The sequence below is a fragment of the Coturnix japonica genome, unplaced genomic scaffold (assembly GCF_054131305.1).
Source record: "Coturnix japonica strain WE unplaced genomic scaffold, WE-NBRP24 Scf042, whole genome shotgun sequence".
Classification (NCBI taxonomy): Eukaryota; Metazoa; Chordata; class Aves; order Galliformes; family Phasianidae; genus Coturnix; species Coturnix japonica.
In genome coordinates, this window is record NW_028188945.1 from 2,491,936 (window position 1) to 2,519,140 (window position 27,205).

At 50.6% G+C, this 27,205-nt stretch overlaps 3 protein-coding genes across 21 annotated transcripts in view; 2 read left to right on the plus strand and 1 right to left on the minus strand.

Annotated features, from left to right (window-relative positions):
• The window catches only part of LOC146752688 (receptor-type tyrosine-protein phosphatase T-like), a 278,647-nt gene that overhangs the window by 84,988 nt on the left and 166,454 nt on the right, over window positions 1–27,205 (plus strand). For 4 of the 10 annotated variants that reach the window (XM_085531387.1, XM_085531385.1, XM_085531386.1 and 1 more), the window contains one exon: window positions 2,268–2,304. In XM_085531387.1, the coding sequence (XP_085387513.1) occupies window positions 2,268–2,304 (37 nt within the window). Of the gene's footprint in view, window positions 1–2,267; window positions 2,305–6,757; window positions 7,475–11,631; window positions 11,838–12,136; window positions 16,187–16,444; window positions 16,925–27,205 lie in introns of those variants that run through there. The other 6 variants (XM_085531392.1, XM_085531388.1, XM_085531389.1 and 3 more) reach the window with 6 other exon arrangements.
• On the minus strand, window positions 3,669–21,545 carry LOC146752689 (uncharacterized). 5 transcript variants are annotated; one of them, XM_085531440.1, is made up of 5 exons: window positions 21,420–21,545; window positions 19,218–20,536; window positions 16,180–16,287; window positions 15,746–15,805; window positions 3,669–3,791 (listed from the first exon to the last, which is right to left on the minus strand). In XM_085531440.1, the coding sequence occupies exons 2-5, from the start codon at window positions 19,660–19,662 to the stop codon at window positions 3,751–3,753; spliced, it is 654 nt and encodes a 217-aa protein (XP_085387566.1). In that variant the 5' UTR covers window positions 19,663–20,536; window positions 21,420–21,545; the 3' UTR covers window positions 3,669–3,750. The 5 variants fall into 5 exon arrangements, with proteins under 5 accessions (XP_085387566.1, XP_085387567.1, XP_085387565.1 ...); XM_085531441.1 differs by lacking the exon at window positions 3,669–3,791 and adding an exon at window positions 4,930–7,444; XM_085531439.1 differs by lacking the exon at window positions 3,669–3,791 and adding an exon at window positions 13,017–14,706.
• LOC146752690 (uncharacterized) lies at window positions 21,298–27,043 on the plus strand. Of its 6 annotated transcripts, none has more exons than XM_085531399.1 (9): window positions 21,298–21,384; window positions 22,415–22,467; window positions 23,061–23,129; window positions 23,469–23,528; window positions 24,319–24,390; window positions 24,750–24,842; window positions 24,976–25,086; window positions 25,394–25,541; window positions 25,831–27,043. In XM_085531399.1, the coding sequence occupies exons 2-9, from the start codon at window positions 22,431–22,433 to the stop codon at window positions 26,051–26,053; spliced, it is 813 nt and encodes a 270-aa protein (XP_085387525.1). In that variant the 5' UTR covers window positions 21,298–21,384; window positions 22,415–22,430; the 3' UTR covers window positions 26,054–27,043. The 6 variants fall into 6 exon arrangements, with proteins under 6 accessions (XP_085387525.1, XP_085387527.1, XP_085387526.1 ...); XM_085531400.1 differs by lacking the exon at window positions 21,298–21,384 and adding an exon at window positions 21,385–21,487; XM_085531401.1 differs by lacking the exon at window positions 24,319–24,390 and having other exon boundaries at window positions 21,359–21,487.

Genomic DNA, 27,205 nt, shown 5'->3' on the forward strand with positions numbered 1-27,205 from the left:
TCTTTACACTGGTAAACACCTCATCTGAATCCAGAAGTTTTTTTTCAGAAAGCAGATGTGATTATGGACAAATGGTTTCACTGTTTAGAGAAGAACTATGTATTCTGTGTATTGACAAAGGAGTTCAGGCGAACGATTGTCAGCATTAATCAAAGAAAAATACAGTAATTGGAAGGAGGTCTCATTTTTTTTGTGAGACATCAAAGAGAGGAGCAGTGGGTTGATCAATGAGGTGGTCAATGGAAATCAAAGGAATAATCAGCCCTCATCAGGAGTAAGGACTGAGCTGCTGTCTTTAGGCTCCAGCATCCCTAGTAGCTGATGCCTGGTGGCTGTGCAGGTTTCTTTTATGTTTTTCTCCTCGGAAGGCACCATTTGAAATGAAGTCCAGATGTCTTGTTCCTCTGGTGATTGATTGCCCTTGCTTTTGGCAGTGTCTGATCACTGTCTTCTAATAACTACAATTGTCTGGGCTAAATTAGTAGATGTAAATGCAAACAGAACACACTGCATCCTGTCTTCTCAAATTACCCCGTGGGAGGGCAACGTGCGGGAATATGCACATGCTCAAATGAGATCAATTACAGCATTGTTAACAAGATTTGGGGTTTTGTTTTCTCACCTCTTCTCTGCACTAATTTCTCCAGCCTTTTGTTGCACTTCAGAGCTGGCAGAAAGCAACAGATGCACAGGAGAATGTCTCACAAGTGCGTGCAGTGTGTGCCAGTGTCCACCTACTTTTAGCCTGCAGCAGTACTATCTGGATATCAATTATGTTTCACTCGTCATTGCTGATTTTCCAGGTCATCTTTGCGTAGATTGTGAAGTGCATCAGATGTCTTCTGACTCCCTACATTATCCGCTGAGGCTGTGCTCTGAAAATAAAACTGTGTTTTTCCTGCCTTATATAACATCGCTAGTAATAGAGATTGTTGGTTTCCAGAATAGCTGGCAATTCAGGCTGATTATACAGGAGGCAGCGATGGCCGTGCAGCAGTGCTCTGCAGCTCTGTTGGCTTTGTGGTGCCAGCAGTTGTACAAGATGTGCAGAGCAGCTCTTTGTGGGCGAGAGAAGTTTGTGCACCGAGATACCTCGGGTTTACTGGAATAAGGAACAGTTCAGTGAGGGCATGAAAAGGGAGCAGGGTGAGCTGGTGCTGTGTTTCCCTGCATGGCGTCTGCAGTTTTCCCCTTCCCATGGGCAGTGCTGCAGCTGAGGAGGGTCGGTTGCAGATGAAATACATTTTCTGTACAGCCTCCATTGAACTGCTTAAGGATGGAGCAGGCTGCTAAGCAGTGCATTTGTTGTTTCCAGAGCCAGGCAGCATCCATATTAATGTGGCATTATCACACGCAGTAATTTATGCAGTATTCATTACACCTGAGACATGCACAAGAGCATGTAAAGTCATAAAGTGCTAAGAACACCCTGCAGCAGATTACTGTCTGACAAAGTTTCTTAAGCAGAGGAACACAGAAGATTTGGATGATGATCACGCATCATGCAGAAGCAATCCCTGCCAGTAAGGGCTGTGGAATGAAGGAAGACATTGGGATACCAGGGTTTGTTTTCGATGGAAGTGCTGCTGTATCTGAGCCTTTAGCTAAGCCAAAGAACACAACGCTGCTGCTCAGCTCCAAGCTCCTGTTTACACAGATCTGAGGACTCCGAGGTGCACTGAACAAAAGTGTTGGGTTTTATCCCAGCTCTGCAATGAAAAGCTGCGGTGCTCAGGGTTGTGTTTGAATGGCTCATTTGGCAGAAGTAGCCGTACAACATGCTGTTCTGCTTCACATACATATCAGAGGGCTGGAATATGCTGAAATATTCCAATGGCTGCTTAGGTGTCTGTTTGCCATGTGTTTAAATAAATACCCAATTTGCAAAATATGCAGTAATGGTGCGTGAAAATTGGATGTACAGTTGCATGTACTTTTGACCCAAAGCTTGTCTGCCTACCACAGAACAGGCCATTTAGCTGGTAAATTCTATTAGTAAATCAGGCAGTTACGTGGTGCCTGTAACCCAAGTTGAGTATGGAAAAACACGCGACTTCCCAGCAGTCAGGGAAGCAGCTGTATTGCAGACCCATTAGTATGGAGTGTTTGGTGCCATTCAAACAGTTGGTGGTACTTTCAGAGATGAAGCGTAAGAAAAATGCTCATTTGTTTTACTGCCTTTTGGTAAGAAATGCATTTATTGCGGATAGGACAATTACACACCTTGATGTTTTTCTTTTCTTTCTTTCTTTCTTGATTTTTTCCAGGAAACAAAAATCAACTGTGTCCGGCTGGCAACTAAAGGTACGTTGGGTTTCCTTTCCTTGCAAAGCGCAGCACCAGTAACACAAAAGCTGCAGTGGTGACACAACTAGATTACAGTTACTGCAGTTACTATTTGGGGAGAAGCTTCTTTTTAAACAGTTTTGGTTTTCTTAAGGAAGATATCAAAGATAGAATGAGAGTTTCCAGAACCACTTCGCTCTATGTGTAGGCCCTGTTGTTTTTCAAGACTGGGTCTCTCTCTTTGTGTTTTCTGCTTTCCCTTGTTCTATCAACAGCTTTCCTGCCCTGAGGACTGCTCTTGCTATTGGCAGAATGTGATTGAAAAAGCTTCCTACTAAGTTCATTCTCTCTGTAACTGCGTAGAGGAGATAAGTAAAAGGAGATCTCATGCAAACCTGACTTTTAATGGGTTTTGAAGAACCTGACCTTGAACGCAGTGGGGCACAATTCCTACATCACACCATTTCCATGGTATAATGCATAGAACTAGTGGTGAATATTTCTTATTTTCATCGCATTAAGTTCAGAATAGACCTAACATCATCACTGAGCAAACCCGATACAAATGATTTAGCACGATGTTAAGATGCAGTGCTTTGATCCCCAGGATGCTTCACAAAATGTGGCTCTTGGGGAACCAATGATGACAATGTCTGGGTTACTACTTCGAGTTTAGAGCTGCTTTTAACAACTCTTCTAAGGACTTCGAAGTCACCCCAGGGGGGATACTTTGCCAGCAATGGTGTCAGTAAAGCAATTTACTTGTAACACAAACTGAGTAGCTGTAAAAAGTCTTCCTCAACACATATCTGGTCTCAAAATGGGTTGTAAGGAAATGGTAGGGTTATTGCCATGGGCCATGCTGGAGGTAACTCTCCTTTTCTAACGCTCAGGAAGGCATCCTGTGCCCTTGCTTTGCTGCTTTGTTGTAACATGGAATAACTCCATTACTGCCTGTGCAGTCATCCTGAAGTTGGAAAGAAATGGGCAGAAACCCACAGCTGCTTTTCTTTAAGGGTGTGAGGTGCAGGTGCTGCACAGGGTTCCTACCTGCAGCTGCTGTCAGAGAGCTGGTGCTGCAGGTTGGCAGGGCTGTAAGGAGTTGTGTCACCACTGGCAGCCAAGGAAGAGACATTTCTCCCCTTCCCTCCTTCATCTGTGGCTCTGGTGGACCCTGAATCCTCCCGTTGTTTCCTATTTAAGTGTTCCTGTAATATCTTCATTTAATTCATTGCTCTGGGTTGCAAACATTCTGTGTCTCAGTCTCCCATCTGTTCCCCTGCAGTTTTTTTAGCCCATGGGTAGTGGTGTGACCCTCGTGGATATCCACATCTTCCTTTGGCCTTGTGGTGGTAGAAAGATACAGAGCAGGTGTGGGTGTTGTTTGGATGAAATGAGTCTCCCCTGGGTTTTCCCAGAGCATGACTGGAGGTCTCTTCATCAGCTCAGAGAAATTAGGTTGATTCAGTTTTGGAATCCTAGAGTTTCTTCTACTTCAGTGGTTCCTATTTTTGGTGTTAGAAGAAAAATGTTAAATTAGATGTCGTGCCAACTAGAAGTATATTTGCTCTGTGATTATTGTTCAAATAGAAACACCTTCGTAGCTCAAAAAGCCCCATTCTTCTGTGTTCTCTTGGTTTGCACTGCCTGATTTGAGTACTGCTGCAAAGATTCATGTGTTTGACCCTGAGCTGCCTTCTGCAAATGGATTTAATTTGTGTTAACCTGTTGGGTCACCAAGAAGAATCGGCAGGCTGCCTTTACTCTGATGCTCTGAATGCCTGCTCCTTTTAAAAAGTGACCTCTTCTTAATATTAAGTTGATAAGAGAGATCAGAGAGATGGGTAAAGCCAGGGGATGCCGAGAGCTTTTTGGTCATCTTACACTTTAGGCTTTTTCTTGATTGACGTGAATGGGAAAGGGCAAAAAATTATGGTAGCACTAGTGTTTATTACTGTCTCGATGGATATTGCTTTTGATTTATAGGCACGTCTTGTTTTGTATACATGGAATGTGGAAATTCTTTTTTCCTTGTTTTTTTTTTTTTTTTTCCTTGTCCTTGCTCTGTGATGTGCAATTTTGTATTTCTCAATGCCTGACCATTGGCAAGGACACTGCAATGTAGCTGTGGCTACTTTATGCCACTTTTGGCTTTTTAAACATACAGTATTGGCTTCAGCACACAAGCAGTGTAGCACCACAAGTGAATTCATAGTCTTTATCATTTAACAGTCTATTTACAGTCCATTGCTGGCACCTGTGATGTATGGGCAGCTGAACCAAAGCTAAACAGTGGTTCTGTGGTTTGGAGATTTGCCATAGTTGAAGATTTCCATATGTTATAGGGCTGAATTCAATCTACATTAACTCTTTGTGGACAGAAAGGCTCAGCCACTCTACATCCATCCAAGCTCCTGAAGAGGGATTTCACATCTCCCCATCTCTGCTGAGGGTGGCAATAGACAGAGACAGTCACAAATCTGTAATAATGTTGTGACGTGGCCAACAACTCATTGTTGGGATGTTCTGTTTGACCTGTTGCATCTGTGTCAGCTTCTGTCTACCCATTAGTTTGATTACCTTTAGTGGCATTGCCCTGTATTTGCCTTTATTTGCATCGTTGTCTTTCTGAGGATGGAAGGAGCAAGTCTGCAGTGTGCCTCCAAACTAAATGTTCTGAGCTGTAGCAGGGATACCAGAGCGGTGTCCTCTGTAACAAGCAAGGAAAATGAATGTCTTGGAGTTAGGCTGAAATTGGCTTGGCTGATCTGAGCATTGACTGCTCTCGAACTGCAGCTCGTACCAGAGAGAAAGTGTATTTTTGCAGATGGATGGAAAAAAATGAACGCATGCTGCTAATGCCAGAGAAAAAGTTCATTTCTGGCTATTGGCCTAATTTTGTTCCATTCCTGGATACATGACCACTCCAGTAGCTCTGTTAATGTTAGTGAAATGAGTTCTGATTTACACCAGTAGCAAGGAGATTGAGGAACGTTTAACAAGGCAAGTGTTCACTTCAAAGTACTGGATTAACAAGGGCAGTAAACATGAGTGTGGGAGTAATTAAGCAATAAAACATGTTAGGCAGTGTGGTACTGGGGGATTATAGCACATCTTGGGTGTTGCTGCAAGGCACCTGCTCAGAAGCTGTGTAGCTCTAATTACTTGTCACTGCTTCAGCAGGCTGGGAGGCAATTTCTTTTGTATGTCCCATTGCCTCAAAACAAACAAAGTGAACTCAGACAACTCTTTAAAAAGTGTTATAACCCATTAAGGGTTATAACGTTATGGTGTTTCTCAGCTTGCTCTCCTCCCCTTTTGTGTTGCTGAGACCACAGCTTCATTATTAGGCTTCAGATAACCCCTCGTCATTTCAGCTTCGCTCCACTCAGGAGTTGCATCTCATCTGCCCTGTGTGCATTGCTCTGCTCTGCACATTTCTCCTGCTCAGATTACCTGGGTCCTTTTGGTCCCAAGAGAGACCTCTGTCAACTGTTTACCTCTCTGATCTTCATCTGTTGGCTGAAATGCCAGTGGTGGGTTTCAGCATCTCAGAACATAAGGTCATGACACCAGTACAGCAGCCTTCAAAGCAGAGCTCATACATACCCACGTGGGCAGGTGCATCTGCTAAGCACATTTCCTTCCTTCTGGCACCCCAGTAGGGGACTTGGCTAATGTCCACGGGCCAGTGGCAAGGACTTGGCACCAGCATTTGCTGAGGTCACATTTTGCAATCCATCAGAAAGCAATCTGCATTTGTCCGATCTGTGTAGCCATTCCCTCTTTTGCCAGCATGTTTCACATCCGCAAGCATTATTAACCTCCTGTATCTACGTGTGTATTTATTTCCACTTTTGTTGCTCTCAGATTTCTGACCATTCCCAGCCATAACCCCCCTCTCCTCAGATGGGCTGCTTCTCTTCTTAAGTTACTGAAGTATATGCCACCTTCCATAACATTAGTCACTTGGATGCATATCATTAGCATTAGACATTCTTTAAAAATAAGCTTATTATTCTGTTTATCAGCTCTCTGCCATACAGTTTTCATTCAGCCAGTTTGTTTATTAATTTTGCCACTTGGCTTCCACGATGGCATTTGCTTTAATGTGTCCCATTCTTTCTGAAATAACTTGGTTGTTCTCCTTGTTTTAAAGCAACGTATTTATATTGACACTTTATTAGAGAAAATTGCAACCTCTTACCAGAGAGAGCAATTACCTCTTGTATTCTTAAAGTGCATTAAATTACTTTCACGGTGTAATTGAAACTGAGGCAGAGGGCTCATTAATGCTTCCTTATCTCTTGATATTTATTTCTTCTTTTCTAAAAACAAAAAATGTGACTTCTTGCAAATGAAAGAATGGAACTTTAATAACCATTATGAGGTACATTTTTATTTTTTTTCCCTTTTTTTTTTTTTTTCTTTGTGCATGCTGCCTGGGAACGGTTTTGCTTGTTCTTAGCAGTGCTGGGTAGGCAACAGGTGACCACACGAAACCCACCCGGCCTCCTGAGCACAGGTGATTATCAGCTCAGGACCAGGAAGACAGCCGCCACTTCCAGAAGTCTGAGCAGCTTCATGACTTCTCTTTTCATGTCTTGTTTGTGTGGGGAAAATGCTTTTACAGCTGTTCAAACTGCAACATAAAGGGGACTTTCTCTCACATAACAACGGCTTTGCACTGATATAAGATATACAGCTTAGCAGAGGGTCAACTGGAGACCTAAGGAGCGCTTGAATCTTCGTGTGAGCCTCTGAGCATGAGTGAAGAAGCCCATGGATTCCTTGCTGGCCCTCTGCAGAGGCTGAACGTCTCCCTGAGCATGCATGGAGATGGTGCAGTATTTTCACTTTACATTGCATTGTTCTGGGGTTGGTGATTACACTTTGGCTCAAGCAGTTGAGTGTTGCTGTTAAAGATACGATGACAGGCAATTGAAGACTTGATTCTGGAAGTCTTTTTTTGCACAAAGTTCTGCAGGAATCGGTGACCTTGCAGAATCAAATGGTGCAAAGCTCCTTCGCAGGTCACTAATAGAGGAGCTCAGAGCTTCTCAAGTGTTTTGCAGTTTGAACATGAAAGCCTTTGTGTTGTAAACTTGCATAATGCTGAAACTGGCACCTCTGCGTCACTCCAGAAGATTATTTCAATCTAGAAGAGAAATACAGCATCTCGTGGAAATAGTTTCCACTGCTTTAATTGGATCCGCACAGGATGACATACTGGGACATCACAGGGTGTGATTAATGCAAAGGGGTGGGAAGATGGGGTTGGATTTCAGTTTTGAAGTGCATTAAGTTTTTGTAGGAATGCAGCTCTTCTACTATGTAATTGAATAGATCAGACTTCTCTTACTCAGCAGTTATTTAGCCACACGTAAGAACATTATGCTGATACTGGGCAGAGAGTGCTGAGGTTTCTCTAAAGTTCAAATGCTTTATTGTCCTGCTTTTAGCAGAGGGTTAACACTGGAAAGGGGGACTGCCTTGAAGGTGAATGCATGGATAATACAGAGACCTCAAAAACAGGTCTTGGTCTGAAAGGGGACCAATGAAATCATATATGCGAAAGAAACAGGAAAATTTAGGAGGAAAAAAGTCCTTAGAATGAAGAGTTTTGTTGCAGGTGAAAGCTGTTTCTTTAATAGCTTTTGTTCCCTCAAATTCATATAAAACTGTTCAGTTTTTGTCTGAAATATATTCTACTTTCGTAGACAGGTAATGTATTTTTTAAACAGATTTAATCCTACTTCAAATCTGTTTGTTATTGCATTTTGTCTTTTGATACACTGGAATATTACTCCTTTGACAGGTTTATTCTGTTTTGTGCTATTTATTTCAGAAGGTTGCATCACATTTTTAAGTTAGAAGCGTGAAGGCGCTTTTTTCCTTTCCCTTCAACAAGTCTCAGCCGTCAAAAAGTTGTTATTTTAGCACACATTCATGTAACACTCTAATTAATTGTTAATAACAGACACGCTTATATTGCTCTTACTGAAAAACATTCCCGGCTGGGAAGACAAATCAAATCTTCCTGGCATTTGGATGCCCATTGAAATAGTGAGCAGCTTTATTTCTGTTCAGTTTGGTGTCAGGGCCGAGTTAGAGGGGTTTAAGTTGTCCTGGGGGGATCCTTACCCCAGGTTGCTAATGAAGCAGCCCTGAGTTAGGGAAGAGCTTGGTGCAGAGCAGTGGGATGAGACTGGAAGCAAGCAGGGCCTGGTAGCCTAAGCCTGGGGGCTGGAGGTCGTAGTGTGTTCCAGAGCCCCAATCAGGGGTCTGATGTAGCTTTTTCCTTGAGCATATCCTCAGAACCAGGCAGGGTTACTAATGCAGGAGCTGCTCAGCTGCTTCCAAGAACTGGCTGTGTAAGAAGTCATGAGAGATGTCAGTGGCACAAGAGAGGTAGGCATGGAACAGACCGTTTCTTAACTGAAGAGTATTCTTAATAGAATAACAGAAATCGAGGGTGGGGGACAAACTCTTCCTTCAAGACACATCTGAAAGTGCTGCTTCAACTCAGCAAAGTGCAGAGAGCTTCCCAGGATCTCATGCAGCCCATGCTGAGCTGCATGCAGACAGACTCCCTAACACATTGGCCACGTGGATCCCTTTTTACAGTAAAGCATTGAGCTTCCTCCTCAGCTTACAGGTGAGGTCTTAAGCACAGGTTCTATATTCCAGCAGGGTGCTTAAACCACCTTTGTCAGCCAGGCTCGGGGGTGACCTGGTTTCACTCTTTGTTATATTCACACTTCTGGACTTTGCTTGCTGCTTCTGTAATTTCTGCAGCTGCTCCGGCTGTGGGGTTTTAATGATAACCATGAGGAGAGCAGAGTAACGGGCAGCGGCTGGTGAGAAGGTTAATTAGTTGTTATTCAGAGCGTGAGCTCTGTTCTATATCCATGCCATCATCCTGCACTGAAATGCCTTTGGCTGCATCAGTCAAAAGATTGATCCTGCTCCGCGTACCTGAGACCACACAGAAATTAAGTTGAATCCGGAAATTTGGACTTTGAGAAAATTTGCTCTTTTTTTCATTATTATTATTATTATTATTATTATAATTGAAAACCAGTTTTTAAATAGCTGCATAAATGGAGAGTTAAAATGGAAATGTGCTTTCACCTTCTGAACCATCACATCGCTCATAGACGTCGCAGCGGCTGCTCTTTATCTGAGCTCTTCTTTCAAGTAAATGTAATAACCTTTCTCATTCCTGGGGCCGTAGATCTGCTGTTAGCACAAATAAAGTGCTTCTGCTCAAAAGACAGAGGGAGAAAAACAGGAGGAGAGAAGAAAAGCCTTTGTGGTGGATTTACCTGGAATCTTCAGAATCAATTATTCTCTTACTGCTCTGTTTTAATTCTCATTCAGTTTAGTAACACTAATCTTGATTCCTTGCTGTTTACCCCCATCCTCCTGCTGATTCAACCTGTATGCCTGATAATCTCTCATATAAATTCTGCTCAGTCTCGTTGTCCTGCACTGCTTTGCTTTGCTGCTCTCTCCACTTAGAATACAGTTGAAAGTTTTTGGCTCTCATCACTCTTTCCACTTCTTTAGAGCTTTTTTTTTTAAAGAAAGGAGAGCATCTCATTGTGCTCTGAAGCCAGAGCAAGTAATCCTGTGCTGTTTGCAGACCTCAGTAACTGGGCGTGGGTAATTGGCATAGTGATGTGTAGTGAGAGCGGTGGTGGTGCTCCTTTCTGCTTCAGCGCAACAACCAAAGGCATAACTAAGGTGAAGTGTTGTTGTTAGAGGCCTGCCCTTGTGTCTGGTTGTCGAAGACTGAGTTTCAGAGGTGTAGATGTAATCTACATTCTAGATGCAAAGTTACTTTGAATGTTTTGTGGTTACTTGCTGGGAAATGAAAGGGAAGGGGAAAAGATAGGAAATATTGTTTGCTTGTGAAAGGAGAATAATTGTCTTTTGAAATCAGCCTGCAGGTCTGCTAGGTTCAGCACACTGCCGAGCCATTATACGCTGCAAAGAAATTACTCTGGTTAATTGAGCAGCTCCTTTGAACTCCTAATGACTTTTAACCCATTATTTTTTCTTAATTTTTCTGGGTTAATTATTACTTTGAAGTTTTTTTGTTGTTGTTGTTTCTGATTAGTTTTTGCTTCAAGAGTGACTCTCTACCCATTGGAGTAATTATTTGGTGTTGCAGTTTTAAGACCAAACCTAGTGTAGTGTAATTGTCCATCCATCCCTGATGCTGGCACTGCCTGTTTTTAGGTGCATCAGTCCCTGAAAGCTGTAACTTGTCTAGTAGATTTAACACAGACAGGGAGTCAAGGGAGCTGTGGTGTATTCCCTTCTTGGGATCTGCTGACTGTCGTTTACCTTCCATATTAAGAATGTAAGCTTAGGGCTGGAAATGGTCCTACTCGTGTTTGTGCACTGTAATGGAGTCCTGCCCTCAGTGGGGGTCTCTGGGTGCCTCTGAAATACACGCAGCAATAACAGCAGTGACCTGTGCTGCACCTTGTTGTACCAGCATCCAGGCTGCAGTTACGAGGAACAATTTATCCTAGGAAATGTGCTGGAAGTCACTGCTAGAAACTGGTTATAGTTGTTGTTTTCCCTTTTGATGTAAACAGAACATAAATGTTGTTCCGCAGAAGAAAAAGTCTTCTTAAAGATATTGAAATGAAGCAGCTGCCCTCGCAGCACCCTTGCACTAAACACGCAGCGCTGCCCATCGCGCGTTTGAAGCCATTGGAGCTGAAGCAGCGCCGCGCGGCTCAGGGCCCTCCCGGCTCACGGCTCAGCTCTGTGCCCGAGGCGTGTTCACCTGCAGCCCTCCAGCTGCCCTGTCCTCCTCCACACGTGCAGCTGGGCTTCCCGGGGCAAACAGCAACACACGGTGCATCAGAAGGCTGAAAGAGCCAGCCAGGAAGACAGACAAGCTCAAGAGGCCGAGTGCAGGGACACCCTTCTTCCTCCCGCCCTGCTTCCTCTCCCTTGCTTTCCTCTCAGCCCTCGCAGAGCAAGGGGATGCTCACAGTCTGTTGCTAGCAGTTCCAGTTGGGCTGAAAGGCCACAGGTGCAGAACACCAACAGGGAAACGGGGGAAGAGCAGCTGCATTTCCATGGAGGGACCTGAAGCCGACCGCTTCATCGCCCTACGATGGCCAGCCCAAGCCAGGCACATTTTGAGCAGCTACTGAAAGAGGCAGCACCAGTTTTAAAAAGTTTGGTTGGCTTTTATTTGAAATGAAGAGATGCAAAATGCAACTAAAATACATTTCAACACAAAATTAAGTAGGTAAGATACTAACAATGACTAAAGACATGCTATAAGGTCAGCTAATAATCAATACATTGAAACAGGGATCGAGCTGAAGCACCCTGAAGGAATGCAGCGTCTCCAGCTCTTGCCATACATCAAGTCCTGCACAGGTGAAGCCCTCTTCTAATGCAGCACAAGCCCTTCCCTTCCAGCTTCCTTCCTTCCTCTCCATTGTCCACAAAAGGGAAACACGGCCGTGCCTGCAATCCGGACCATACTGACCGTTGACTTTGGTGCCACCTCCGAGGAAGCGCTGCAGGTGGTTCTGCTGTCCTTTGTGGCTTCTTGCTCAAGCCCTCATCATTGCTTTCTGCTTTCCATCTTGGCCTTCTTCCCCAGCTGAGCAGCGCTTCCCTTGCCTCAGCTTTCTTCACTCTCTCCTAAGGCTCAGTCCCCAAACTCTCCGAGTCCTGTGCCCTGTGCCCTTTCCTGTGCCCTGGCTTGTGTCTCTGAACATTGGGAGAGGGCTCCTAAGCTCTGTCTCTACGCTGGATCAACTCCAGCTCTTCCTCCAGCCAGCCCATAACCCTTCTTGGGTTCTAACAGGGAGAGGTGCTGAGCCAAATGGCAAGATCTATGTGAAAGCTGCTCTCCAGGCTGGAGGGCTTCCTGGAACAGCAGGTCCCAGGACAGGGGGACGACCTTCCCCCGCAGTTGACAACCACTCCTTCTGCAGGACGGTGGCTGCAAGAAAGCGCAAGGGAGTGGAGGAAGAGGAGCAAAAAGCAGAGCTGTGGCCTGCCAAAAAACACGCGAAGGTGGAGCGCAGTGTGGCAAAGGCCCAGAGCCCACATCAGAGCAGAGGCAGTGTGCCAGCTCCAGAAGCACATCCTGGGCTAGAAGTAAGAAGATGCTGTTGTGGCTGCCTTGGTGAAGCACTTCCCTTATCAAGTGCATGGAGTTTGCTTGGGGTTTGCTTTGCTTTTTCCTTCTCTGGACAGAGAAGGGAAAAGAGTTGAAGGCTACCCAGTCCATGTCCTTGACCATGACCATGCCACAGTGCGTGACCCCCTCTTTTCCCTTTAACTCCACGTCCCACTAGAAACCTCCTTCCCTGAGAGGCTTCCTGGCCTGTTTTCATGGTACCCATGTTTCTGCAGTTTTGCTGTTGACAAAATGAATTTCTCTTTTCTTGCACTACACCCAGAGTTCATTCCTTCTGATATCTTTTCCTATAGAGCCCGTTTCTCAAATAAAGGCTCTTTCATTTGCCCATCAGGGGGGAACAGACCCTTTTGTCTGAAGTGGAACTACTTAATCTATCCCATGCTCTCTGTTACTTTTGGTACTGCATGTGTTTCCCAGGCAGCATTTCACCACGTACAGACTGGTGTACGTTTATGTGCCTGAGTGATTCATCCACAGCGTAACTGGGGAGGTGAAAGTCAGTGTGAGAAAGTGAATGTGATTCACACTCTCTCAAGTATTGCTTTAAGATGTTTTAAGATGATCTTTATTTGTGAGGTACAAAGTGCTCTCTGAGGCCTCTTCTAAAATGGTCCAGCTAGCAGCTACAGGTTATTGTCTTGTGTTTTTAATTCAGTGCTGCTTTTCTTAGATGCCTGTTTCTGCCCTGGTATCCTTTGCAGAAGCTCTGGAGGTTGGATACAGCAAATACAAGAGTCCTTATCACCAGCAAATGCGAGCAACAGGTGTGACACAGGCAGTCCGTTGCCTCCTTTTCAGTACAGGCGCAGTGGTAGGTCCAGGAGTTGGCATCCTTAATACACAGTGGGATTACAGCCATCTTTGTTCAGTAAGGAGGTTATCATTACCTACAATAGAGCCCATCTGTACTACAGGAATGTTTATGTGGAATGACTGTGCTGATGAAGGTAAGATTTTCGCTTTTGGATTCTCAGTCCAGCCCACAAAGCAAAATGAAATGGAGGAGGGAGAAAATGTGCTCATAGTTCTTGCTTAGTTCTAATTGCAAAGCAAATGACTGCCTGCTAGTCAGAGCAGGATGGTGCCTGCTGTCTGGGAAACCTCCTGCAGAAGCACTGGAGCTTTTGCATCATGTGCAAAACCTGCCTGAGACGGGCCATAGGGCACCCACAGCCTCTGGGCAGCCTGGGCCAGGGCCTCACTGCCTCTGGGGGAGGAATTTCCTCCACCCATCTACCTCCATTTCCACTATTGGAGTTTAAAGCCATTCCCACTCGTATGATCGCTGTCTGCCAATGCCAAGTGACATGCAAGGTCTGGTAGTGGGTCAGGTAATGACACGACAACAGTACACGGACAACTGTGCTATTACTGTCAATTTCTTGGTAGTGTGGGGCCTGGAAAACTCTGGTTGATGACAGCAGTGGTTCTGTGGATGTCAGATGGTGCCCCAAACCAACCCACTGGGGGTGCTCCCACCTCCTGATGGATGGTGGAGAGGAGCAGGAGGGCAGAGGTGGTGCTGGGGAAGGGCTGGGGGCTGCTGGGCCTGGTCTGTTTCCCCCTGGCAGTGGTTTTCCAGGTGTCTGATGCCCCTAAGCTGACACGGTGGGGGGGGGCGCTTCTACCTAATAAAGGATGGTGGAGGGGAGAGGGAGGGTGGTGACGGTGCCTGGGGAGGTGGGGGGCTGCTGGGCTGGTTGTGCTTCCCCCAGGCAGTGGTTGTCTGTCTCTTGGACTGTTTCCCCACCTCTGCACTCTGCGTCCCCTGATGGATGCTGGAGGGGAGGAAGAGGGCAGAGTTGGTGCCGGGGAGGAGGGGGCTGGGGGCTGCCGGGCCTCTCAGGCTTCCCCAAGGCAGCAGTTGTCCGGGTGCTGGGTGATGCTCCGGAGCTGAGGGGACCGCTCCCGCCCCCTGAAGGATGGCGGTGGGGGGGCAGGGGAGGGGGCAGCATTGATGCCCGATGGGGCCGGGGGCTGATGGGCCTGTTGCTCATCTGCCAGTCAGACGTTGTTTCAGTGCTGGCCGATGACCCCACCCCAGGTGGCTTCTTTCTGTCCCCCGAAGGATGGTGGTGGGGAACAGGGGGGGGGCGGCATTGATGCCCGTTGGGACCGGGGGCTGCTGGGCTTGTCAGAAACCCCCAGTTAGGAAGCTTGACTGTGAGCTGTAGATGATGGTATTGTCCTGGACTTGTTTAGCCCATTTTTTAGCTTCAGCGCGGCGCCTGCAAAGAGAGGAACGTGCTGAGGGCACAGGAGAGCCCCTGCTCTGCTTTCTCACAGCGCATGGCAAAGAGCCACCCTCAGCTCCCAGCCTGTCTCTGGCCCAGCAGTAAGGATGGGCTGAAGCCAATGACAACATCTAACTGCGTCAATCACAGACCGTGTGAGCCAACAATTAACTGGTCTCTTTACGCTGCTTTAACTAGAAACGCCTCCTGGCCCACAGCAGCCCTACAGAAAAGAGTTGGGCAGGATGGGGATGGGGGTCAACAACTCACTTTCTGTTCCTGTACCAGTAAATAAGAAGCCAGCACAGAAGCATCCCCAGCAATAGGGAACCCAAGGAAGCTCCAGCAAGTATCAGGTAGAACTTCCAACCAACTTTAACTTGCTCGGCGTTTGCACGCCCTGCACCAGGCACACCTGGAGGAACAACATGGTTATTGCTTTGTCTCGTGCCCTAATGGAAATCTCAAGGAGGTCTGACATTGCTACGCAATTGTTTTCCATTTTGTTGGCCTCCTGGAACAAGTGAAAATCCTCAGGCTGCAATGCTTCCCCGATTCCAGGGGATGCAAAGGGAACTCCCAAAGGCACCACGCATCGAGGCACTCTGGAGCCTCTATTTTGCCTCTCAGCTTTGGGTACGCTCTGGCTCTGCCAGATTTGCTCCTTCTTCTCCTACCCTTGCCTTGTGAGGCTGGGTAGTGCTGCCGCAGGCCGGCACACCGTGACCCTTTGGGACACGTCGTCTGACTAAACAAAACTCATTAGAGCAGAAGGAGAGTGTGTGCATCTGTTTAATCAGTTGCTGCTAAGAGTGATGTGGACAAGAACCACTGTCGTGTTGTGCAGGGAGTGCTGCCCTGAGCTCTCCCCTCCCACTCAGACCCCACTCCTCAGGGGCAGAGTCAGGGCCCCTCAGCAGCACCTGAACCTGTTTCTCCCCTTTTCCTTCCCCCTGGCATGGGCACAACTTGCACGCTCCTGGTTTTCAGGATGTTTCTCCTGCTTATAAACTCCTGCCAGATCGCTGCTTACCTGGATTCCTCAGAAAACGATAGACCCAGTTGTGGTGGGCTTCCCCAGGATTGGACAGCGCTGTGAAGAATGAGAGAAAGGCAAAGTCTGGGCATGGTGCAGGCACAGAGGAGGCAGAAGGACGAGGAGGCTCCCTCTATGCCATTGCACCATCTGTGAGTCAGTGCATCTCTCTGGACCTCAGTTTGCAGGAGGGACCCCGCTCCAGGCTGCTGGTGTGCCTGGAGCCTCAAGGGAGGCACAGCAAGCTCCGGAATGCAGGGACTGTGGGAGGGAGGTACGTTGAAGGGTTCTATTCCATCCCATCTCTGCTGAATTTGGTTTTGGTGGCCTTGTTCCCAAAAGGACAAAGTTCCTAAGTCCCTGGGAACTGGGTGCAGTGGGAGGGGAGCAACCTCTAACCACAGCCACGGAGCTCTACCGCCGGCCCTTACCTGGCGTGCCAGCTGCTTGCCAAGCCTCTCTTTCTCCCAGAGGGATGGGCAGTGTGCGACGGATGCCTTGCTGAAATGCATCCCTGTGAGCAGACTCTGCGTCAGTCCCTTTAGAAAGAAGGTAAAAGAGTAGGGCTGTAAGTAACTGCTTCTCATCAGGAAGATGGTATCTTCAGGAGGAAGGTGATGCCGCAAGCCAGTGCAGACACAGGGGCATCACCACAGCAAGGCTCTGATCCGTCTTTTCCTGCTGTGCACACTGCAGATGCTCCATGGATATACATCTAGAAACTCAGCTTCCCAAGACTTTCACGGTTCCCATGGAAGGGGCCTCTCCTGTGCTCCTGCCCCCAGGCACAGCAGTGGGGCAGTGCTGGCAGGCGGCTGAGTGCCACCACGTTGGACTTGTTGGAAATCAGTCTGGACTGTCATCGGGAGTCGCTGTCAAACAACAAACCTCTGATGGCCCATCAGACTGAAGATCCGCACCCAACAGCAGAACGTGAATGGATCTACCAGCGCTGAACCGCCTCGCTTTGCTGCCTCTCTGTCCCTCCTTCCCTTTCTTCTGTCTTTACTCTTGGTCGTCTTTCATTCTATGGCTCATCAGAGCAGCCATGGCCTATAAGAACGGCCTCTAATTGTAATTAGCCCATATTAACCCATTAACCAATGTTACCCCCAATTGGTTGTTGTTAGTTGTTAAGAAAGCCCTCAGTAAAATCCATATCTATTATTCCCCTCACTTTGGAGTTTGGGACCCTTTGCATTGGAGATGGGGAAAGATTTCCCCCTTGAAAAGCACAGAGTGAGAGCAGACGTAGATAGGAAGAGAGATGGGATGGGCAGCATCCATTCTGCACTCAGACGCTGCTTGGTCTGCATGCTTCTCTTCTGCTTTTATATGAAGTTCATACATGAAGATTATATATGAAGTTTATATATGAAGGCTGCAGCAAAGTGTCTCTGCTATGGAGCCCTGGAGGGGGATAGAGATGGAAAACGGGGGAGAAAGGGCAACTAAAAGCAGAACCCTGATGCCAAATGGGTCAGAAAAGTGTATAACCCCAAGGAATAAAAGGGTGAACCCCTTTCAAAGGCCTGAACCCAAGGACCAAAGATTGAAGCCCTTTTAGATGCACCCCAATGCCCAATGATGCATCCCTGTCACCAAGCCCTGAGCCCAGGGCTGGTAGTTGTGGCTTTAAGGCTCCTTCCAGCAGTGTATGGGGAGAGCAGCTTCAGGGAAGCGAAGGCTGCAGTGGGTAAGGGATGTGAAGGGAAAATGGGGGACAAAAAAGCTCTTGATGGGTTCTCTGCTCTCTGACTTGGCTGTCTGGGATGGGGAGCAGAGCAAACCCCCACGATTCAAGAGGAAACAGAGTCCTGCTGTTCCACCTGGAGTACCACGAGTCCATGGGGCCGGATGGGATCCATCCATGAGTGCTGGGGGAGGTGACAGCTGAGGCTATTGGTGTCTGTTGGTCTGCACTGACTTCAGCAAAGCCTTCCACACCATCCGCCATGGGTTTCTCCTGCAGAAGCTGCAGCCCATTTGGGGGCACTTATGGAATCATTTTACGGTCATTTGGGGGGACTTGGGGGGATTTCGGATCATTTGGGGTCATTGGCATGCATTGGTGCACTCTGTGCTGGGTGAGGAACTGGCTGGGGGATGGGCCCAGACAGTGGTGGTTGAATGGAGCAAGAGCCAGCCAGCAAACAGCCATCAGATAACAGCAAGTGGGGGCATGGATTGATCTGCTATGGGGTAGTGAGGGTCTTATTGCTCCCTATAATTCACAAAGGGAGGCTGTGGTGAGCTGGGGGTCGGTCATTGGGAGTACACTGGGGTGATGTCGGGAGTGATGCTGTTGGGGTGACATTGGGGTGACGTAGGGATGACATTGGGGTGACATTGGGGTGGTATTGGGGTGACCTTGGGGCTGTGTTGGGGTGACACTGGTGTGATGCTGTTGGGATAACGTTGGAGTAATGTTGGGGAGCGATGTTAGGAGCGATGTTGGGGTATCACTGGGGTTGCTATCAGGGAGGGAGGGATGTTTTTGTTGCTGGGGGGCGACGCTGGGGGGTCATGTTGGGGTTATGTTGGAGTTATGTTGGGGTATCCCTTAGGGGGCGACATCGCTGGGGTGGCGATGGGGGGTCAGTTTGGAGTGACACCGGGGTGCAGTTCCGCTCTTTGGCCACGCGGTGGCAGCAGAGAGCTCTCCGCTCTCTTGACCACAACGAAACGAAGTCGGGTCAGCAGAACCGGACCGGAACCGCGCATCCGAATCCTTACGGAACACAAAACTCAACACTCCAATCTGCATCGTTCCCATTTACAGAGAAAACCTCATGAGAAACACCCCTCCTTTCCCCACCCCCCAGAACCGACCCAGACCCATAGATACCTTCCCGAACCACCCGTGTGCTGCCCTCAAGCCTCCCCCCTCAATAGGCGACCCAAAGGCACCAGAGCCCCCCAGCGCTGACACCGCACGTCCACTCCCCCCTCCCTCCCCCAAATTAGGGCCAGACCGCGGGGGGGGCAACGAGGCGGCCGCCACCCACCCCCCATCTCCGTCCCCTTCATCCAACACGAAGGGGGTGATGGCGGCGGGGGGTTCGAGCCCCTTCCCACACCAACCGGCTTTCGGGTCCCCCCCCAGCGTTTCCCACATGGCGTCGAACATGCGGCGTCGCCTGGAGGCGTCCCAAGGGGCGGGGGGAGACGGCCAATGGTCGCAATTGAGCCGCTACGGGTAAAGGAAGGGGGGGCAAAGAGGAGACGGAGACACGTGGAGGCGATGAGGGGGGGTCGCGTCGTCGGGCTCCAAACGGAGGCAAAGCCGTAACCCCCCCCCCCGGGGCTCCCCATCGTGCCAAAGCCCTCCTGTAACCACGGGGATCCCGGGGGGCACCGAAAGGGGGGGGGAGCAGCGGGAAGAGGGGGGGGTCGGGGAGGTGATGGAGGCGGAAAGAAGGGGGGACAGAGCGGAGGCTGAGAGCCGACCCCCCCCTTCCGTGCTTACCCGAGGGGGGGGAAGGCGGAGCAGGGGGCGGCCAACACGGTGCCCAGCTTGGGGGGACCCAAAGCGGAAGTCGTGAAGCGCAGCCCGGTCGCCGACGTCGATGTCGCCCCCGCCCGACGCTGTGTGGGCTTAACGGAGGAGCTCCGTGGGGCAGCAGGGGGGCGGCAGCGCTCAGCACCCCCTGCCTCAAAGCGGCGCCCAGAACCCCCCCCGACCCCCCGCACCCCCCCCCCGCAGCCTCTAAGATCTGGGGGGCGAAATGGGGACAGCGCAGCAGCAAAGAGGTGGCGGCTGTGACCAACTCGACGGGGGGGGGGGGGTCCCGAGCCCCCCAAGTGTTTAGATAAGGCCACCAGAGCCCGGCAGAAAACACCGGGAGGACCCCCCCGAGCTGCCAACCCCACCACCAAAGCCCGGAGCCAACAACTGCCCCGCTGACCTTCATCCCCTCCCCCGGAACAAGCAGAGGCTGCCAGCTCTAAGTGGGGCAGGAGAAGCTCGGGGGGGTCGGAGAACGTGGGGAAGAGGCTGGCGGCAAAATGGGGGGGTAAGGGGGGCGAGGGGAGGGTCCCGAGGCAGAGGAGGAAGAAGAGGCGCAGGGAGGGGGGCAGAGCTGGGTGCTGGGCTAAGGAAGCCAAGCGGTGTTGGAAGGACGCAGGGATGGGGCAAAGACCCCCCCGGGACCCCCAGAGAGCAGCATGGAGCAATGCCAGCTCCGCAGTGGGCAGCAGTTGGGTTAGAATAGGGGAAGAGCTCGGGGGGGCTTCTTGGAGTCCCTCAGCACCCACAGCAGCTGGGCCTGGGCTGCGGAGTCAGGAGGAAGGAGTGGGCAAGGAGGTGGCGTGGAAGTGGGGGGATGGGATCCACCAAGGGGCTGCTACGGGGGTCCCCCCTGGGATCCTGAGGTGCTCCATCATTGGGAGCCCTGGAAGTGGTGCCATGGGGGGGTCCTTGGGGTCTGGATCCCACAGTGCTGTGCCAAGGGGATCCTTGGGATCCAGCAGTGCTTTGCCAAGGGGTCCTTTGGGATCCAGCAGTGTGATGCGGAGGAGATCCCCAGCATCCAGTGATGTGACAACACCGGGACCCCTGGGGTCTGTAAGGGCTGCATGGCAGGGAGGTGCATTAGAAGGGGAAGGAGAGCACTGGGATCCAGAGGAGCTCAGCCCCACGGTGACACGAGGCTGCCCAGGGCTGTTGGGACCCAGTGGATCACAGTGTGAGGCCGGGATCTGGCAGCAGGTTGTGGAAGGAGCCACCTGCAGACATAGGAGAAGCTCCAGGATCTGGTCCATCAGCACGGCAGGATTCAACAGGATCTGATGAGAAAGAAAAGAGATGGGGGTGAGATCCTCCATCCATACAAAGGTCCCCTGGATTCCCCCCACCCCCATAATGGGATTCCAATGGATCCCTTGATCCCTTCCAGTACCAAGGTGATGATCCCTGGGATTCCATCACCCAAATTCAGCCCCCAGACCCTCCCCAGTAACAATGCAGAGCCCTCCCCCCCACCCCCCCCCATAAGATTCATCCCCCCCAAAGCTTCTCGCTTTCCACCAGCAGCAGCACCAGGGGCTGAATGGCAGAGGCTACAGCCAAGCGACCCAGCAGGGACCTCCGAGCCCCACAAGGCAACATCCTGGGGGGGTCCCCCGGCCCCTCAGCAGCTCCCGCAGACACTCAGCTGCTGCCGCCGGGCCCCCCCCTGCTTCACCCCCTCGGCTTCCTGCAGCAGGAGGGTCACAAAGGGGGCAACGACACCCACGGACCCCCCCGTGCCGGTGGCCAATAGGACGGTGACGGTGGCCAGAAGGAGCAGAGCCCGGGGGTGACCCGGAGGGTTGTGGGGCAGAGTCAGCAGCTCCAGTAGAGCCTCGTATACCGCCGGGACCCCCCCGGGACCCCGCATGCTTCACGGGGGTACTCGAGCAGCAGCAGCAGCAGCTCCACCTGTAGGGGGGGGGACACACAGCCCTCCGTGGAGACACAGCTGACACCCCCCCCCCTCCCCGGGATCGCCTTCCTCCGGCTCTGTAGGCCGTAGGAACCAAAGCGAGGGCGAACGCCAGTGAAGCGGATCGCGTTTCCCAGGGGGACCCATTTCCGCAGAGCACGCGTTCCCTCCGGGGGAGCGGATTACGGCACGGACCCATTGCGGATAATGGTGGGAAGGGGGAGTGGAAACCGGAGCGGCCTGACCTGGTGGCGTGGGGCGGAGGGGGGGAACGGCGGAGGGAGCGGAGCGAAGCGCCGGGGGAGCGGAAGAGGTTTGTGGGCTGAGGGCCGCCAACAGCCGCCCCCAAGGCCCCAACATGGCGCTGCGGGCCGCACCCGAAGTGGATTACCCCGCCCCCTCGGTGCCCTATGGCTCCTATAGGGCCGATACAGCCCTTCGCAGCCTCCCTATATCTGCCCTATAGCCCCCACAGAGCCCCCTTCAGCCCGCCCGTAGATCCCTCGTGTCCCTCATAGAGTCTCTACAGCCCCATAGAGCCCGCAGAGCTCCTATGGAACCTATACAGCTCCCTCTGTAGGCTCCTATAGAGCCCCCATATCCCCTCGGAGCCCCCTGTAGCCCCTGTGGGAACCTGAACAGTGAAGCAAGAAGCAGAGGCTCTGCTGGAATTTAGAACAAAGGGGAGCTAGAAGGGGGATAGTTAAAGGTAGTTTACAGAAAATGATTTAGTTAGTTAGAATAGCAAGGAATGGAGACAGTGGGTCTGGGAGAGCAGGAAGGATGCAGATAAAGAGTGAGAACTCCCTGAGACCTGTCCAGAAAGGGATTAGAGGTTGTAAATATCAGAAGAGGAGTTGCATCTCCCTGACAAGATGGGCGATAACAAGAGGGGGTCTGTATGATAAAGAATTATTGAATATGTATCAGAATTACGGGAAATCATTGACTATGCATAAGGTGTACCTATATCTGTATCACGGTTTTACAAGTCGGTGTGCAAGTTTGGAGGAGCTATCCCCCTTGCACCCGGCGCTGCGCAACGCTGGAATAAACATACCTGCTTTATAACCCATCTCTGCATTATAGAGTTTGATTCCACAGCTCAATAGGACCAGATGGAATGGCTTCAAGCTGCGACAGGGGAGATTCAGACTGGACACCAGGAGGTATTACTGGTCAGAAAGGGTGGCCAGGCACTGGAATGGACACTGAATCGATTTTCTTTATCTTTTGACAGTGTCTCTGGGTCTTTAATGTCCCTTCTCCCTCTGTGGCGAGCAGCAGGAGCAGGTGGGTGGGCAGAGATGGGGTAAAAAATAAGCGGAACTGAGGGTGAGAAGCCCAGGTTCTGGTTGCAGTGGCTCTGTGCCGTGTTGCCCTAGGGCTGCCTTCGATTGGGGGGGGAGGGGTACTGGACAGGGGGGACAGGCAGCACCACAGGAGCTGGGCAAGGGCATGAGGAAGCCCTGTGCTCCCACGGCTCTGCCGCTGGCTGGCTGGAGCATGCTCTTCATCCTGGGGGTGTCCTAGGGGAGAACTCGGAAGATGTGTGCTGGGAAAAGCATGAGCATTTCTGCTCCAGCTGCCTGATGCTCCCCATAGAAAAATCCTGGTTCCCAACAGAGACCCCCAGCTGTAGCCCAGATGGGTTCAGGCACCTTTTCTTTGTATGCTCTTCCACGTGGTCCCGGAGGGGTGCTGCACATGGCAAGGAGGGAGCATTTGTAAAGCTGCTGAGTGCCAGGCTCCAGGTCACCCTGGCCACTCTATATCTTTGGCAATCAAGGCCTGAGTCTCCCATCCTGTTACCTGGCCCCTTCCCTGTCACTAAGGGAGAGGAAGATCACAGCATGCAATGGGAACATCCCTCTTCTTTCTTGTAGATGATGACATTGGTACTCCTTCAGATGACCCGAAGGAGACTGCTTTTGTGCCTCAGGGGAAACTCCGAGGTAAGTTGTGAGTGTCTGTTTCCTTGGAAGTCGAAAAATTAGTGCTGTAATAGCTTATTTGGGTATGTAAGGACCTCCAAAGGTCTTTCAAGTCTCTTTGTGCTTTGAAGGTCGTACACAGATCAGTCATTAGTATTTTTTTTACTTGGAGAATTGTAACATTTCAGTGGGAAGGCGGCCCTTGCCAGTCTTTGCTCCTATTCCTTTGCTGTTTGGGCCATGTCATTCCCTGACCTGCAGCCAGTCCTCACAGGTCACTGCAGGAAAAAAAAACAAAGCAGACCCCAGTGCGCAGTGGAAGCTCTCCTCACCTGTGTCTGATCACTCTTGTGCCTGCAGGCCCCTTTGGTGCATTTCCAGAGCAAAGTCGTGTCCCTGAGCCTGGGGTGGATGCCAGAGGTAAGTCACCAGTCTTCATCTCATGATCTCTGCTCATATTTGGCTGTGGAAGTTCAGGAGGGGTTCATCTTTTCACTGCCTGGTGATTTCTTCTCCATGAGAAGCTTGGGTAGTCACTGTTTCTTGGGTGCTGCATGCTCCCAGCATCCCGTTGACTTTGTCTCCGTACATCAGAGATCTCCCCACTAAGAAAACCTTGAGGGGCCAAATGTTCTTCTATGCCTTCTCTGAAGATTGTTTTACTTGGCCTGGAGAGTATCTGGAAAGCTGCTGAGTACCAGCCAACTGCCCACCTGGCCTCTCTGCAGCTTTGCAACTTTTGACCCAGGTCTGGGTGCCATGTCATCACCTGAGCCCCTTCCAGTCACTGCAGGTCCCTAAGGAAGAGAGAAATCACAGCATACCATGGCACCCAAACAGCAGCACCCTGGCACATGAGTGGCAGGCCCGGCTGCCCCCAGGCATCAACACCAGGAGATGTTTCTCATCAATGCTGTGCCTATAAGCAACGCCTTGCCAAAGCCTCAGCATAATCCAGCCTGTGAGCCTCAGGGCAATCCCAAGGGAAAGGGCCTTTAGATCTTGCCCTTCCTCTTCCACCCCCTTCCCTTCTCCAGGCAGTTCTGCACACGGTTCCTTTTTGGACTGTCACGGTGCCACTGCAGGCACCCAACAACTATTTGCCAGATGCTTCTGTGTGGCAGGGAGAGGAGAGTGCTGTGGAGCAGTGCTGTCATTCCAGTCTAAACAGGTGTCTGACAGGAGCTGCTCTGTCTGTGTTTGTTGACAGCTCCTAGTGGAGTTGAATGGCATCCAGTTTCCCATCTGAGCTCCAGGACAGAAGCCCCAGGGATTCGAATGGGTACGTCATGAGATTTTACTTCCTTTGAGAGATGCCAGCTCACAGTCCTAATGTCAGCCAGGCATGTCTGCAGGTGTGAGTGAGAATGCACACCTGTGTGTATGTGCCCTGCCCTCGCACAATGCCCTGGTCCCATTCAGTGATGCCGTTATGCGTTTAGGTAAGCTGCAGTATGTGGTGAAAAGTTCTCATTCTTTGGTTGCAGAAGTGCCTCCAGGGAAGGCCGTGCTAAATCCTTAGTTGTGCTGGAACCCCACAGGCATCCCAGGGGTGGCTGTTGTCGTTACTGGCTTCACTGAAAAGACCCTTCAGTTTAATACCTTGTTTGTCTGAAAGTTATCTTAATGCTTTCTGTTTAGGTCCTGAGAAACAGAAAGAGACCCTGGAAACAGGAAAATATTTGCAGACACTGCCCCCTCTGCTAATGAAAATCATGAAGGACAAAGCACGTGGTAGGTGTATTTCCATCTGTTCCCTGAAAGACTTGTGAAGCTGAATTTCTAGAAATACATGTGGAGAAACTGTACCATCTTCCTGATGAGAAGCAGTTACTTACAGTCCCACTCTCTTACCTCCTTTCTAAAGAGACAGGTGGAGCACCTATGCACTGGCTTGCATTTCAGAACGGCAGAGTTCGCACACTGACTGTCCCCCTGAGAGTAAAAGAGGCCATGCAGACAGCAACTGTCACTCCAGGTAAGGGCTGCTCATAGTGGCTTCGTGGTTAGAGGTTGCTCCCCTCCCACTGCAGCCAGTTCCCAGGGACTTAGGAACTTTGTCCTTTTGGGAACTAGGCCACCAGAACCACATTCAGCAGATAAGGAGAGGAAACAGGACCCTCCATAGTACCTCCTGTGCACAGACCCCGCATTCCAGAGCTTGCTGTGCTTCCCCTGAGCCACCAGGCACAACAGCAGCCCGGAGCGGGATCCTTCCTGTGGTTGTTCTTGTCCATGTCACTCAAAGCAGCAGCTGGTGAAACAGATCCACATTGTTTTTCCAGGTGCGGATGGTGAGGAACATGCAAATGCCGCAGTAGATAATTTTATCAAGAAGTACTGTCTGGGATTCGGTGCAGCTATCTTCGTTACCACGCTGATGGCAATGTTTTCATGCTATCGTCTTATCCGGCAACGGAGGCAGATAAACCAGTGAGTTCTTGTTCACCCCCACCCCTACCCTGCCCCCCTCTTTACTATAGGGCTCCTGTGAGCCAGGAGGCATTTCTAGTTAAAGCAGCATAGAGAAGCCAGTTAGTTGTTGCCTAACACTGTCTGAGATTGATGCTGTCAGATGTTTTAACTGGCCGAGCCATTCCTGCTGCATGTTCTTACTGCTGGGCCTGAGACAGGCCGGGAGCTGAGGGTGGCTCTACCATGCACTGTGAGGAAGGAGAGCAGGGGGTTCTCCTGTGCCCTCAGCATGTTTCTTTCTCTGCAGGCGCCTTGCTGCAGCTGCTGCAGCCGAGAATACTGCCCGCAGCACCTCGCGCTTGGAAAGATGGCTTGCTCGCCTCAACGGACAGCTTGCTTGCCTCAAGGCGCTGGACAGAAAGACAGGGCACCAACAACGACCAGCCCAGCAGCTGCAGAGCACCACCAGAGCGGCCCCTGCCAGGCCTGACGGCTGTCGGGCTCAACTGCCCCCCCTGCGGCCCCTGTAGCTCACCAGCCCAGGCTCCGTGGCCCCCGGGAAGTACATCAGGCCCAGCAGCCCCTATCCACCTTGGGCATCAACACCTCTTTCAGGGGACAGGAGGGACCCACCTGGTTTGGAAGCTTGCAGTCATTGGCTGGCACCCAAACAGCAGCACCCTGGCAGATGAGTGGCAGGCCCAGCTGCCCCCAGGCATCAACACCATCCTCCTGTCCCCCACCACCATCCTTCAGGGGTTGGCAGTGGCTCCCTCGGAGCATCACCTGGGGGCAGCCACCGCCTGGGGGAAGCTTGAGAGGCCCGTCAGCCCCCAGCACCATCTCTGCCCTCACCCTCCCCTCCACCATCCATCAGGGGATGGAAGCAACCCCAGCAGAGTATAGACCTGGGGACATCATCCAACAGACGGACGACCATTGCCTGGGGGAAGCCAACTGGCCCAGCAGCCCCCTGTCCCCCCCAGGAACTGTCACCAACTTTCCTTCACCATCCTTCAGGAGGTTGGAGCAGCCCCCGCAGGGTGTCAGTTTGAGGGCATCATCTGACACCCAGAAAACTACAGCCAGGGGAAAGCATACCAGGCCCCACAGCTCCCAGCCCCCCACAGCACCAACTCTGCCCTCCCGCTCCTCTCCACCATCCTTCAGGATGTGGGAGTGCCCCCCCCCCCCACGGGGTCAGCTTGGGGGCATCATGCAACACCTGTAAAACCTCTGCCTGGGAGAAGTATGACAGGCCCAGCAGCCCCAAGATCCCCCCAGCACCACCTCTCTTTTCATGCTCCTCTCCACCATTGGTCAGGGGGTGGGAGCATCATCACTGGTCAACACAACAGGGGGTTCTTTCTTTAACATCCTTATTACACCTTCTGAACTGAGTATAGCTTTTCTACAAAAAATCTCAGCACCACAAATGATCATATTCAAAACATCTGTAACTATATGGAATATAGATATTGTAAATTAATTCAATAAAGTTCAACAACAAAACAAAATAACCAAGAAGCTGCTTCCTTCAAAAGGCAGAGTATTCTGACGAGGAGAAAACAGCAATACTAACATCACGTCACGGCGTTGCCATCAGGGCTCAAGCTAAGGCAGCCAGCTGACCAGGGCAGAACTTGTGTTAGATGCTGCTCAGTGTCAACACCCAGAACAAA

Coding starts and splice junctions, on each gene's coding strand:
- LOC146752690 (XM_085531397.1), top strand. CDS start 22,293: ATGGAATGGCTTCAAGCTGCGACAGGGGAGATTCAGACTGGACACCAG. Junction 24,391..24,749: donor AGCCCCAGGGATTCGAATGG/GTACGTCATGAG, acceptor CTTTCTGTTTAG/GTCCTGAGAAACAGAAAGAG. Junction 25,542..25,830: donor CAACGGAGGCAGATAAACCA/GTGAGTTCTTGT, acceptor CTTTCTCTGCAG/GCGCCTTGCTGCAGCTGCTG.
- LOC146752689 (XM_085531437.1), bottom strand. CDS start 19,662: ATGAAGGTCAGCGGGGCAGTTGTTGGCTCCGGGCTTTGGTGGTGGGGT. Junction 16,288..19,217: donor TCCGCCTTCCCCCCCCTCGG/GTAAGCACGGAA, acceptor TTCTTTCTAAAG/GGACTGACGCAGAGTCTGCT. Junction 15,128..15,745: donor TCGTTTTCTGAGGAATCCAG/GTAAGCAGCGAT, acceptor TTGTTCCTCCAG/GTGTGCCTGGTGCAGGGCGT.